This window comes from Nymphaea colorata, chromosome 11 (assembly GCF_008831285.2).
Source record: "Nymphaea colorata isolate Beijing-Zhang1983 chromosome 11, ASM883128v2, whole genome shotgun sequence".
Classification (NCBI taxonomy): domain Eukaryota; kingdom Viridiplantae; phylum Streptophyta; class Magnoliopsida; order Nymphaeales; family Nymphaeaceae; genus Nymphaea; species Nymphaea colorata.
Genome location: NC_045148.1, coordinates 19,460,689 through 19,475,524, shown reverse-complemented (window position 1 = coordinate 19,475,524; position 14,836 = coordinate 19,460,689). Strand labels below are relative to the sequence as shown.

Here is a 14,836-nt window from a genome sequence, read left to right as displayed (position 1 = left end):
GAATGAGAAAAGGAGATATTGTTGAGAGTGGGATTTGAACCCACGCCCTTTCGGACCAGAACCTTAATCTGGCGCCTTAGACCAACTCGGCCATCTCAACGTTGGTTGCTCAAACGTGTCAAGTATATTATATAAAGGAGTAAAGATTTCCCTCCCCATCCTCCCCCCGTTGGCATTTTCCTCTTTGCGCGGTCGTTTGTGATTCTGGGTGTTGTAGGTGCAAAAGTCCATTCTTTTGTCAATAAAAGGTGACCCTTTTCGACTTGCCGGATCTTCATAGGCGTCATTTGTTTGTGCAAAAGTTTGGTCCTTTTCTACGCTCGCTTCTTCTTAGAGAAGCCGAGAGTTCGAAATTGAGAGTCAATTTACTGAATGGAGTGGCCAAGTTGTAAGTGGTACCTCTGATCTTTATTATCATTGTACACTTTTGGCTATGTTTCTTCATGTTGTTTTGGGGAGTTGTTGGGTTCCTGGAGCTCCCTGAGTACTGACTTGAGGTTGTTTCCAGCTCCTGGGATCTTCGATAGCCTTCCAAATTGTTGGAAGATTTGGGGTTTGGGAATTGGGATACAACGGTTCTAGTTTATCGGATATGGAAGAAGTTCAATCTAGAGTGCAGGGCTGTTGAAGAAAAGAGAGAGGTTGGAACTTGAAAAAATGCGCTAGAATGACAGCCAAGTTCATCTTTGTCTTAAGTTGGTCTAGAATTTTTTAAGTTTTCTCTACAGTTCGTCCTGCTCTAGCCTCTACATGACCATCATCTGGTTGTCAGTGTCCTCTACATGACCATCATCTGATTGTCATGTCTAAGCAACTGGAGAACTTGATTCTAGGTAGATATTGTTGATCAGTGCTACCTGGTCCTGAGATTAACAAACAAATTGTTCTTGGCCCAAAGGGGTCTTGGTGTACCGGCGCGGGCGAGTGGACAGGACCAAACAGGCATAGGCCCTTGAGGCTGGGTACCAGGCCTTATGAGTTTTTAGAATTTTACGTTGCTAGGCGAGCGACAAAGTATCTCGACCCGAATGCAATTTATCAAACAAAGCAATCAAACGGTACTTGATCTCTTTCCGAGATACTTTTCTTAATTTCCTTTTTTAACTCCTAGCTTATATCCTTATACAGTGTGGAGTGCAGTACTGTAAGCAGCGAAGAACATATGTATCACTTGAATATTCCTATGTTTTTCTGATGCTATTCTAACATTCTAACAGGACATACCGTTCTTTCATATGAATATTGGTCTTGTTTCTGTTGGAAGACATTGCATTCCATAGCTTCATATATTTGTACTAACGCTGTATGAGCTCAAACTTAACAAAAGTATATACGTTACATCATAACGTTGTCTAGAGTATGCGGGAAGAAGGTTTGCATAGTCGCGTTCGGTTAAAAACCTTTTACTTTGTTCTGCTTAGCCTTTCAGTATGCTTAGCTTCCTACTGCCGACTTGTGTTTCATCAATCAAACGCCACGCAGACAGGCCTTTAATGTCAAAGGAAGATTTATGTTGTAGACTTGAACTGCACTCGAAATTAACGTTCTACAGATCTAAGTCTCAGAGCAAGCAATCTTCCCCATTGCGTGGAAACAAAGGAATTCGTTCCGAGCAGTTTCCTCAACAAACTTCTTTTCATCTACACGCACGCATTCACACACACCGTACCTTTCCTCTGTTTCACAACAATCAAAATACAAACATGAAAAGAAGAAAGGAAGAAAAAGAGGCAATATTATTAAAAAAGGAAGGGGAGATCAACCGAGCAATTCCATCCAAGTACACAAATTCCCAACCATTCAGCTTCCCTTCGTCTCTACCTTCTCAGCAATCCCCTCGGCTGTTGCCATCGAACTCTTGGAGGCAGCAGCCTCATCTGCCTCTACGAGCTTCTTGAGGTGCTCGTGGAGAGCTCTGACCCTCTCTTCTGTCTTCCTGAGCTTCCTCCACCGGTAGGTCATATAGACGCCCACGCCACCATAGACGAGGATGTACGAGGCCCAGACGAAGGGATATGTCTCGGCATGCTCCCGGATAGCCTGCCACCGCTCCTTCACCATCTCCATCCACCTATGACCTGCCACTGCCTCACTGTCGCCACCATCTTTCCTCGTTTCCGATGCCATTTTACTGTCGGAGAGATGATTCCAGTTTTAAGGCAATGTTGCAGACTCCTTTTCCAGGACAGGATGCGGCAGCCTCTTTCCCGTTCTGCACCCTTTTGTGTTTTGCCCAAATTGGCCAATATATATTAATTGATATGGGCTGATTCAAGATCTGTTAATTATCCTTGATAAGCACATGACAAAATCATGTCTCCGAAGTATAAACAGTCAAACCAGCTCAGAATGGACAAAGAAGACGTATACAGAACAATAACTAGAAAACATGAAAATTAGTCAAAAAGCAAGAGAAAGTTGATTTAAAAAAAAAATTGCATGTGGGCTGTTCTTTGTTGAATGCTACTTAAATTCATGCCACAACTTTCTCGTGCCCATCAAATACAAATTGAACTCAAAGAGATCGGAGTTACACATGATCATGCTGTTCTGACAGTGGTACTTCTTACATAGATTATTATTTAACAAGTGCCAAGTCTATGACAAGTGACGACCATCCAGACAAAGAGAGCACAAACAGGTACCTTGTTATTTGTAAAGCCAGGTCATTCATATCTATGTTTATTACACAAAAAATAACTGCCTCGATTTGAAATTTTGAAGTAAACATAACATAAATATATACAAAAGCAAAGCAAATTCTAGCAATAGCGCAAACAAATTGAGCACCTGCCAAACAGGTCCATATTTGGATATAATTTGAATTTGTGTGCTTCAAAGCATAAGGCAGCAACAAGTTTGAAAGCCAAAAGCAACAAGGTTTCAGCTCATTAGAAAAAGGCACCTTGAATATTAACTTCTCGTTTATGAAGAATAAGCAGAACATGCCAGGGAGAAGTTATAGCATAAACCAGTAACAACCTGTGGAGAAGTTATAGCAAAAACCAAATTTTGATGGCAAACTAATTAAGCCACATCGAACATGTTGTAATAAACTGCAGCTTTCTACAAACAACTAAATCCTGTTATTGAAGCCCTCATTCAGCTGGTTGGTGGAGGAGACTGGAAAAGGATGACAAAGTCCCATTGGATCCAAAACAGACACTATTAGCATCTGTTCTTAATGAAACCCACCCAAAATGACACGATGATATAAAGTTTAGTTAGGATCTACATAAATATATCCAAGTGGCTGCTATTTGTGTCTTGGTCTTGAGCAGGAAAACCTCAAAAACAGTGAAAAGAATGGGCACTGGAAAAACAAATTAAGAAGCACACCTTAAAAAATCAGTGAAGGTAAAATAGTGGCTATTGGATTCCAACAAAATGATGCTTATGGAGCCAACATTATACCAGGTTATGAAAATTTTTTTTCTTGCCTGAAAATTCTTTGCACATTAACTCAAGTTCAAAGAGGGCAGTGCCTATCATGAACCTAAACTCAGATGATCTGGTTTGCTTCTTCATTGCTCCCAAACTCCATTACCTAGAAAAAGGAAAACAACAAAACAGACCCTATCTTGCCGTTATTTGGTCACTCCCTTCTACCTCTCTAGTCATATTCTCAATCAATATTGGTAGCCCAATGCCACCTTAAAATTCTAACAGTTTCGCACCAAAAATCATGTGATGATCAGTAAACTATAGCAATTTTTAACCACTGTCACACAAAAATCAGCCCGTATGAAAAAAAATGACAGAAGGTGGTATATTGCATGAGTTTTCCCTGGAGATTTGCCCTTTTCAAAGAGAGCAGTAATAGTGCATCTATAACTTTTTATTATTCTAATTAAGCTTTTGCTAATTTTTTAAAAGGAACTATTGCATTTCTTAAGCTAGAATCAGCTGGAAGATGCCAATACAGTATGTTCGAGGACATTCCACCATAGGAGAAGATGTTACAGTGCAAATGAAAATGAGAACAAAATTATGACTGTCAACCAGACAATACCTAAGGTGAGAAGTCCTCTATGAGACAAATGGCAGTTGAAATTCATATCGAATTAAGTTAAAGCAGGCTGAAGCTCATAATGCATGAATCAGAGTCCACGAGCTATGCGCTTGGTTGATGATAGCTGGCATCCTTCACCATCTTACAATAAATCAAACAAAACTTTGAGTTACTGAATGTTCATCATATTAATGGATTCTCAAAGCAACAGGAAAACATACAATGAAGGTGTTCGTATAGTGTCCCATTGGATGCACACTCAAAAGATTAGCATCCTTAAAAATGGATAATTCACACTGTAGTAGCCTATCAACTTGGCTGTGCTCTAAAAAGGTTCAGCTTGCCTTTGAAAATTTACTATGGAAATATGTAACAGAATTCAAGCAATAAAAGTACAATCAAATTTGAAATACATTGGAACAGTGCATGTAAGAAGAAGCTTCAGTTGCCATTATCAGGATGGAAACTGAACTGATCAAAAGAGAAAAAGAGTGGCCAGCTCATCATCAAATCACGTGATCCCCTTAAGTAACAAATAGAACCATTCACCAACATCACTCACCCCAGTCATCATGTTCTCTGCTAAAAGAAAGCAAAAATAAATCGGATGAACCAGAAATGATAAGAGAAAAAAGGCCTAGTAGAGAGGTCAGAACTGCATTTCCTTAGTCCTTTGTTAATTTTTTAGCTCCTCAGCAGACTTTTAGTTTAAGCAGTGTTTAGCATGCAGTGAAATGTAGATCCAAACATGGATGCTTGATACTGATCCTGCATTGCACTTTTCAATGAGAAAAAGTAAACAGCACGTTCCAAAAACTTCACATCACCAAAAATTTAGGGATTCATTGGTTCCCTGCTTAGCTTGCAACTCCAAAAGCCCTCTTAAGCATTGTGGGAACATATATTCAATGATAAAGAGCGGTCAAGAGCTTAGTTCTCAGTTTACATAAGTCGACACTCAGACTGAGATTAAGAGTTCACTGTTTGGGACTATGGCCGTTAACATAATATGGTAGGTGCCCTCTTAAATTTAACTCAACAATTAAAACCAAAAAATTGTGTGTAACTGTTCATTAGGTAAACTAAGGAAGGTGGAAATCAAGACGATATCAAGAATCAACAAATTATGAAGTAGACCTATCAGCATTGAGAAACATGCTGGCAGGTTGGCTTTTTAAGTTGTCTACCCAAAATAACACTTCTCTAATGTTTCAAGCACCTGACTTGGACTAGGTTGGAATAGAAAAACTATCTCAAAAGATAAAAATATCCATTTAATCACTTGAAACCATTGTCACAGAAAAAGCGTCTTATTCGAAAAAAATGTGTATAATACACGAAAAATAAGTCAGCCATATAAAATATGAAAAACATGTCTTTTTTAAAAAAATGCCAGAAAATAACACGTTTTTTTCTGTTTTTTTCGTATTTTTTATGATTTTTATTTTTTTATAATTTTCAAGATTTATTAAATTACTTAAATTTTTAAAAAATTTGCTGAGATTTTTTTGAGATATTCCCGAGATATACAACTTTGCCGTATTATACCCGAGAAATTCCTCGCTGTATAATACCCATACACGATATATATGACAATGCTTATATACATGAATCAACCAGGTCAGATTGCATATCCAAGATATTCTAAACCTAATGAGGCCACTATGGCTACTGTGTATAAGATTAAGCATCAAAAGACAAGTACACCAATGAATTTGAAGAAAAAGAAAGTGATGCTTATAATTTACGACAATCTCATCCAAAATTTCAACTAAAATATTCAAGAATGAAAAACACATGACATGAGATGCAACTGGCAGCAACTTGCATAAAGGACATACAAAATCTCATCTGACTCAACCACTTCTAACAAGGAATTTAGAAGACACAGTCAACAACTAAAATCACAAAATAAAAAATAACTAAACAGACAACATTGGTGTTCAAGATGCTTGGGAGAAATGCAAAATAACCAACAAAATAAACAAACTGTGGCGTTGTTTCTTCCCTCAGCCATCGAACGCTTTTAGCTATTACAATGAGTGATCTCTTGTGTGGACTCAGCATTGTGATTGTCAAGCTGGAGGCCAAGCCCATCCAGATGGAAGCATGCTCAAACATCCACCATTTCTTTAAAATGAAAACTCAAATACTTTTTTCAAGGTATAGAAAATTGATAGTATATATGAGACTGAATATGAGACTGGTTTTGCTCGATATTTAGTTGAATCAAGCTCACCAAGTTGGATAGGAACACGCTACTTTCAGATAGACTGTACAGCGAACAGTCTATCCATTAACTAACTCTTTTCCCCAAAAAACATCTATACTTTTTAGAATGACAAATTTCATTTATCAGTCACGCTACTTTCAGATAGACTGTACAGCGAACAGTCCTTCCCTCGTGGACCACAAATGAACTGACCACCAACAGACTGGCATGAGATCTCAAAGAAAGCATATTGAAAAGGAAATCAGTACAAAAGCAGATTGAATGCGCATAAGAAGAACTTCAAAAGAGAGAGAGAGAGGAGTGGAGGGTGGGGGGCAAACTGCAGTGCATTGAATTCACTCATTTCTGTTTATCAATCATAATAGAAACGTTCAGTAATAATGTAATCCAGTTCTCTCATTTTTCATAAAGAAACATAGCAGACCATTGTCATGCATATAGATATCAAGGAGCTATATTTGGTTTACTAGTGTGCATTCCATAAAACTACTGCAGAGAAATATTTATCTACAGTTGCATGCTTCATCTAGAAAATTTTCAGGTTTCACCAATTACGTTCAAGCATGTACTCGAACATTTAGTGTGCAATGCACACACATAAGGGGGCTGCCTCTATTGGAGTGGCAACCCTAGGGGGCAAAAAAAGGGACGATGTTGGCCGACGGACACAATAAAAAAGGGAATGGCACTAGGGCAGCCCCCTTCTGTACAGAAATTGGAGAGCGACAGAGAAGTAGGGAGACACTAAATGGATAAATGTTCGAGACATGCCTTGCGAATGGTCGGAGTCGGTCGCCGTGGGGATGGTCGGAAGTGGTCGCCGACCGCTGTGGGCACCGTCAGTGACGTCCGTGCTTCACGCGGGAGAGTGGAGGTTCCAGTCGGGAGGTGAGCAGACGCGAGGAGAGAGGGTAGCGTCGGGTGAAAATGAAATGGGCATCTCACGAGGGAACCCCCGACGCTCTCTCTCTTGTTTTGAGTTAAACAAGTCGACACCGTCCGATTAAAAAAAAAAAGCAAATTGGACGACATCAGTGCCAGTCGTGGTTTATAGAAGACGTTATCTCTTTACATGGGACTTGTTGGATTTTTTTTTCTTTCTTGCTTTTATCACCCGGCTACCACGTCGCGTGCGGTTGGATGATTATGTCAGTACATTGTATTATATATATATATTTTTTTTTTATGTTTTGCGTTTGTTATTATATATATATATATATATATATATGCCATTAAAGAGATCAGAATATGAGCAAAAATGTGATCAAAATAACCTCCCATCACGTTGGATGGATGTAAAAATTAGAAATCAAACACATTTATAACGAGGAAACTCGCATATGCGAGTAGGGGGCAAACGACACTTAACAAGCATAATCCAACTCATAAAAAACTTTCAAAATCAACAGAAATAGGATAAAAGAATGATAAGTGTCGTACCAATTTGAGGAAAAAACAGCTCTATACCAAATTGGTATGGACAACACTAAGATGGAAAGTAAGTTAAGCATGAATGAATTAGTCCATTGGAAAATATTATATTAGAATAGACAATTTGATATCTTTGAAGGGGTTGGCATAATGGACAAGGTGAGGGCACTGATATGTAAATTGAAACATAGTGAAGGCATCATCCTGAGACACAAAAAACAGCTCTAGACTTTGAGAAGATGAGAGAAAGGGGCAAAGCTTCAGCCTCACTCGAGAGGTGGGCCACTCACTTAAATAGACAATCTGATTTAGGTAGTCAAAGCGATGTCGAACCAGCAGAAATTAAAAGCAGCAAAGCAAGTTTTAGTAAAGAGAAGCGGGTTATTAACATTAGTGTGCATTGGAAACTATATGGATCCACAAACACACACATGAAATGATAGGGAGCTGATCTAGCGACTGAAACAATACCGGCAATGACTGTTATAATCGTTGTAATCACCTCAAATTTTTCAAAAAAAGGGGGCTATTAAAATTTTGGGTCTATTATTTTTAAAATAAATTTTAAATCCAAGTTTATATCCAAACTCAAATTCCAAAGCCGAATTCAAATTTTGAATTTTGGCTCGAAAACTACTTCCTCTTGGATTCAAATCTTGAATTCAAATTTCAAATTTTAGCTCTAAAATTCTTCCCTCTTGAATTCAAATCCTAAATTCGAATTTTGAATTTTGGCTCTAAAAATCTTCCCTCTTGAATTCAAATCCTGAATTTGAATTTCGAATTTTGGCTCTTAAAAGTTTTCCCTCTTAAATTCAAATTTCGAATTTTGGCTCCAAAATCCTCTATAAATACCCCATACTTCCTCCCCTCTTGGGCAAGAGTTTGTCTTGGGAGAAACCCTAGAGTATCCTCACTTGAAGACTTAGGGTTTCTCTTGAGTTTTTTCTCTCTCCCTCTTCCTCTTTACATTTCTCTTCATCTTCAACATCTTGGGAGCTTCATTCAAGGTAAGTACAAGATCATTCAAAAGAGTGATAATTTCCAATATCATTCATATCCGAGGTATGTAAACCTCCATTTTCATTTCCTCCTTTTTCCTCTTGCCCCCCCCCTTGGCCGTGCAAGATAACTCAAATGATCCCGAATCAAGAGCTACTCTTGAGTGCACCGGGAGTATGAGCAAGACGGAACAAAATCCATATCTTCATTTATCTCCAAAAATATGTTTAATATCTTGTCTTCATTCATTATTTATGCTTAAAATGATGCTCATGCATGATATTCTAATATTTCATTTATATGACCAAATGCATGATGAGAGTGAGTGTTTGGGGTTGGGATTTCTTCTTGTGATTTTTGAAGTTTGGACTTTTCCAACCCGATGAAAATGTTCACGAAATATGTACATGTTAATATGCATTTGCATGTCATTTTACGCTAGTTTTCTTTTAATCACCCCATTAGAAACCCTAAAGAGTGCCTCGATGTGTTGCTAGTTTTTCTTCCATACCCAATGGTGGAAGAAACATATTCTCTTGCAACCAACAAAATCATGACATTTTATGTTTTTATATAATCATATTTTCCAAAACAGTTTCAAAAAAAACTTCTCTAATACGGCCTTGGAGACTTAACTCAGGTTCTCGCATGAGCCCAAGTTTTCCCTCCGGCCTACATAAAAAGAAAAAAAATTTGAAGTCGGCTATTTTCAGTCCATTTCTTGATTTTAATACTCATGAAGACATATGCGTATATACATGTTATATACGTATGTGTGCACATGAATATCTTTCTTTGTTATTCTCTCTTTATGAGTTAATATATCCTTTTACAAACTCTCATATACGTATATATAAATATATATATGTGTATTCCATTTTAAGTCTCTCTCTCTTTCTAAAATGATATTCTCTTCTTTATTTGATTTAAGCTTCATTTTCACAAGGTTTCATATAGTATCTATACATATATACATATGTATATATAAATATGTATATGAATACGTATCTCTCTTCTTTTTAAATCTTTGATTTTATGATTTTCAAGATCTCTTTCTCTCTCTCTTTCTCTATATCTCTCTTGGGATCAAGTCTTTCATCTTTTTCATTATTTCAATATTTTCTCTTATCATTTAACACTTCAATTTTTCATTTGCCGACTTTACTAAGACCAAAATCAAGTAATGACCCAATATTGGAATCATGCTTGAGGGTCTACAACTCCTTTCCATTTTCAAAAACTTTTCTCCTTTTATCAAAAATATTTATTATAAAAATCTTAGATGTATGTTATGGTAGGAATGCCTTAAATGAATGTTGTGGTAGGAATGTTTTACATTCTTCCAATCATATAGGATAAATGCATTCATGCATTCTCACCCACTTTATTTCACTTATGATCACAAACACCTCTCCAAAAGAATTTAAGCAAGATGAGATATAGCTCTAACTATGTGGTAACCGAATTAGAGCAAAATTTCAAACCTACTTAAAGTCTTAAGAGAACACTAAAGTTATTTTAAAATGATTTCACAAGCTTTTCAAATGATATTTACTAGTTCCACTTTTTCTTCAAAAGATTTCACATTTTCAAGCAACTCTTCAAAAATTCTTCCAAAAGTTTGAAACATCAAACTTTCAACATTTTCTACACCGCATATAGAATAAAAAAGATGTTTAAGTTAAAACAAAATGCATCAATGATAAACATAGCCCTTGGGTTGATTACCCCCGGTAAAGGCACCGGGAACGGTCGATCCTCGTACCGACGAGCAAGTCCCTTTCTTTCCTCTTTCAAAATAAAATCTCATTTTTCTGGAGCACTCCAAATGCCAATGAAAATTTTGGGATGCAAATAGATGGCGACCGTGATGAGACCCGTCATCGTTTGGCTATGATTATAATTGATGCGTTTCTACAAACTTGAACATCTCATATATTGCCAATGATAAAGCATGTTCCCTTCTTTGGCTTTGAGCATTTTATTACATTGATTGATGATTATGTTTTCTCTCTTGCATATAAGACTAATTGAGGATGATCAATCATGTTCACCTAGATCTAGGATCAAATACAACTCTCCTCAATTTAGGACTTGTTTCAAAACAATGTTTGCTCTTCTATTTATTTTAATCACCATCTTAGGCAACATTGCATTAGGGACAACTAATTTTTCATGATTTCTCATATTTCAAAATTTCAATACCTATTTGTCCTGGTCATCATGTTGCCGTGCTTGGTCTTAGGCAGTAGCACAAGACTAAGTCTTACAACTAGACCACACCTTGGGCGGGAAAGCCCCTCGTTAATATCATGAGTGGTAATTTATGGTATATCGACGAGTGATCAAGAAGAAGTGGATAAACTTTACCTTTAGTTGCCTCATAGAGAATTTTATGCTCGTACTAAACCTCTTGACTAAAGTATATTGGCATATCTTACATGAGATAATCATAATTGTTCAAACCAAACTCAATTAGGGTCCTATGCTCCTTTTTCAAATATATGCATGATAAAAATGCTCGATGTTTATCATTGTATGATGATTGCATGTGCATCTTCTACAATCTTTGATCAATTTTACATAACATCTTTCTCATTTAAATCAATGTCTTCTTCAATCATCTCTAGCATGACCACATCATAAGCTCATGCTTTAACCCTACTATCTAAATGACATTGATTTTTCAAATATTGTCATTCAACAAATCTGTTTTCTTAGAATCACTTCAAGATGTACATTTTCATTTCCTCATTTATTCATTGGTCCAACCTCATATTCCTGGACATGAGAGCCAAGTGTTGGCTCAATTACCAATCTTTGCTTGACTTATGTCCCGCATTCCTTTTGCCATCATTTTATGCCAAATATTTTTCCATCCTTCGATACTCCTGATGTGTCTTTCTTCATATTTTATTACTTCTATAATTTCATTGGGTCATCAATTATTCATGGCAAGTCTATTTTTTTCTAGAGTTGCTTTGAAATCTACATTGTCAATTCCTTATTTATTTGTCTAACCTCATATTCTCGAGCATGATAGTCATCTATTGGCTCAATTTGCTTGATTTAAGTCATGCATTATTTTTCCTCGTTTATATGCAGCCTAATAAATTTCTAGAGTGTCTTTCTCCCCATTTTATTACTTACATAATTTTATGAGATCTTCAATTATTCATTGGCAAGTCCACTTTTTTTTAGAATTGCTTCAAAATCTACATTTCATCATACTTTGTCAATCTCTCATTTATTTGTTTTACCTCATGTTTTCTAACTCAATTACCAACTTTGCTTGGCTTAGGTCATGCATTCTTTTCCTTCAATCCTTAATACTCATAGGGTGTATTTCTTTATATTCTACTACTTCCATTATTTGGGACATTGATTGCTCTTTGTCAATCCATCATTTATTTGTCCATAGTCATATTCTTGAAAGTGATTTTGCTTGACAATTTTCTAGCATCAACACCCACAATATATACTTCTCCCCATTTTATTACTCTCATGATTTCATTGGGCTACCATTTATTCCAAATTGAATATCAATATTTACTTTACTTGAGGATACTCAATTTTCAATCACCAGACATGTGATTTTCATTTATTGAATCTATATAAATCAACTCTAGTGGAGGTCCAATCCTTTCAAAGTTAATATTCTTCACATGTCATAAATTCATAATTCTCTCTATTTTCCTATATTATCAACTTTCTATCTTGCTAAGAAAATCACTATTTATCAATCATATTTCTACAACAAATTCCTTTCATACTAGCTTTGTCCCAATTACGTGTCAAAATTATTTCATATCCAACTGCAGACACGTGATATTACCTTTCACCCTTACATATCAATTTTTTATATACATTTGAGCAAATTTCCATTATTTTCTCCGCCTCAAGCTCAGTCTGAGATCAACATGTGCTTGACTCGGGCCATACATTCCTTGTTTTCTCACTTACACTTAGCCCAATAATTTTTCAACTTCAATACATATGGAATGTATTTTTTTCCATTTTACTACTTCCATGATTTTATTGGCATCATTTATTCCAAGATTTTTGTTAATGCTCCGATATATTATATTTTCAATCGACATCTAATTTTTGACTCATTCATTCACCATGGTTCAATCTATATCTTCATGAGTCAAACCTCATATATTCATACTCTACTCGAGATTTAATCATTGCAAAACTAAGATTCTCTGTTTTGCTGCATTATCAACTAGATATCTCGCCATGACAATTACCATCTACCTATCATATTCTTATAACAAATTTTTCTCCTACAAGCTTTGTCTCAATTTCTTTACCTCAGAGACAAAACATAAATTCTTGCATACCAAAGTTCATATATATGTCTCAATTTTGCTCATACCTTATTTGATTGAGGCAATTTCCATTACTTTCTTCGCCTCCGTCTCAATCTTCTACCTAACATTCTCTCATTTATCAATCATGGTAAATTCCTAATACTGGGGCATTTTTATTATTTCGAGACATTTCCAAAATGTTTTTGCGAAAAAAATTTTTCATAAACAATCATCATTGTCCATAGAAAAGAGATCATATCCCAATCAAATCAATTCAGCTATTAAGCTAAAGATTTGATCAAGCGCAATCCGGCCGTTAGGCTCGGAACTTTCTAAAGCTAGCTCAACCATGTCACTAGACAAGAGATTTTTATGGATCAAGCACAACTTGGTCGTTTGGGGAATTTTAACAAATTCAAAATCCAGCCTTGGGTGAAAACAAAAATTTCACCAAAAGTCACTCGGAGTGATAAGAAAACTTCTTGTCACAACCAATGTTGGAGCAATGGGGTCTTATCCTCCGTTTCAACAAAGGCATTCGAGGAGATGAGGGTTCTTTCCCGGAATTGCCATTTGTTTTCGAGCAACCCATTCAGGAAAGGGGTAAAACCTGAAATTATGAACAAAACAGTAACCCACGCAGGCAAGGGTTTAAACCTACAATGCAAGCCAAAGCAACCCACGCAGGTAAGAGGTTAAACCTGCACTGCAAGCCAAAGCAACCTATGTAGGTAAGGGGTTAAACCTGCACTGCAAGCAACCTCCACCCACACAGGTAAGGATATAAACTTGCGATGCAAGTCAAGGCAACCTATTAAGGGGGGTAAACCTGAATTTCATATCGACAAACCCACGCAGGCAATGGGTTAAACCTGCAATGTAAGCTCAAACAACCCATTCAGGCAAGGGGTTAAGCTTGAAACATCTCTCCCAACATGTTTAGTTTGAAAAATTTGCGGCACTTATCTTTGTCACTAAGCACGGTTAACACTGGCTTATTAACAAAGACGGGCATTTGTAATCACATCAAATTTTTCAAAAAAAGGGGGCTATTAAAAATTTTGGGTCTATTATTTTTAAAATAAATTTTAAATCCAAGTTTACATCCAAAATCTAAGTTTAGATCCAAATCGAGAATTCCAAACTCAAATTCCAAAGCCGAATTCAAATTTTGAATTTTGGCTCGAAAACTACTTCCTCTTGGATTCAAATCTTGAATTCAAATTTCAAATTTTAGCTCTAAAATTCTTCCCTCTTGAATTCAAATCCTAAATTCGAATTTTGAATTTTGGCTCTAAAAATCTTCCCTCTTGAATTCAAATCTTGAATTCAAATTTCAAATTTTAGCTCTTAAAAGTTTTCCCTCTTAAATTCAAATTTCGAATTTTGGCTCCAAAATCCTCTATAAATACCCCATACTTCCTCCCCTCTTGGGCAAGAGTTTGTCTTGGGAGAAACCCTAGAGTATCCTCACTTGAAGACTTAGGGTTTCTCTTGAGTTCTTTCTCTCTCCCTCTTCCTCTTTCCATTTCTCTTCATCTTCAACATCTTGGGAGCTTCATTCAAGGTAAGTACAAGATCATTCAAAAGAGTGATAATTTCCAATATCATTCATATCCGAGGTATGTAAACCTCCATTTTCATTTCCTCCTTTTTCCTCTTGCCCCCCCTTGGCCGTGCAAGATAACTCAAATGATCCCGAATCAAGAGCTACTCTTGAGTGCACCGGGAGTATGAGCAAGACGGAACAAAATCCATATCTTCATTTATCTCCAAAAATATGTTTGATATCTTGTCTTCATTCATCATTTATGCTTGAAATGATGCTCATGCATGATATTC

General features: G+C 36.5%; 1 protein-coding gene and 1 non-coding gene across 4 annotated transcripts; both read right to left on the bottom strand.

Annotated features, from left to right (window-relative positions):
- Positions 1-19: 19 nt before the first annotated feature.
- TRNAL-AAG (transfer RNA leucine (anticodon AAG)) lies at positions 20-100 on the bottom strand. The gene has a single exon. It is a non-coding gene; the product is annotated as a tRNA-Leu (tRNA).
- Positions 101-1,602: 1,502 nt separating this feature from the next.
- On the bottom strand, positions 1,603-4,153 carry LOC116264922 (uncharacterized). Of its 3 annotated transcripts, none has more exons than XM_031645382.2 (2): positions 4,013-4,153; positions 1,603-2,290 (listed from the first exon to the last, which is right to left on the bottom strand). In XM_031645382.2, exon 2 carries the CDS (start codon positions 2,125-2,127, stop codon positions 1,801-1,803), a length of 327 nt encoding a protein of 108 aa, XP_031501242.1. In that variant the 5' UTR covers positions 2,128-2,290; positions 4,013-4,153; the 3' UTR covers positions 1,603-1,800. The 3 variants fall into 3 exon arrangements, with proteins under 3 accessions (XP_031501242.1, XP_031501240.1, XP_031501243.1); XM_031645380.2 differs by having other exon boundaries at positions 1,603-2,278; XM_031645383.2 differs by having other exon boundaries at positions 1,603-2,219.
- Between the last annotated feature and the right edge of the window lie 10,683 nt (positions 4,154-14,836).

What these genes read in the sequence shown, in the direction of transcription:
- LOC116264922 (XM_031645382.2), bottom strand. Translation starts at nt 2,127, where the DNA reads ATGGCATCGGAAACGAGGAAAGATGGTGGCGACAGTGAGGCAGTGGCA.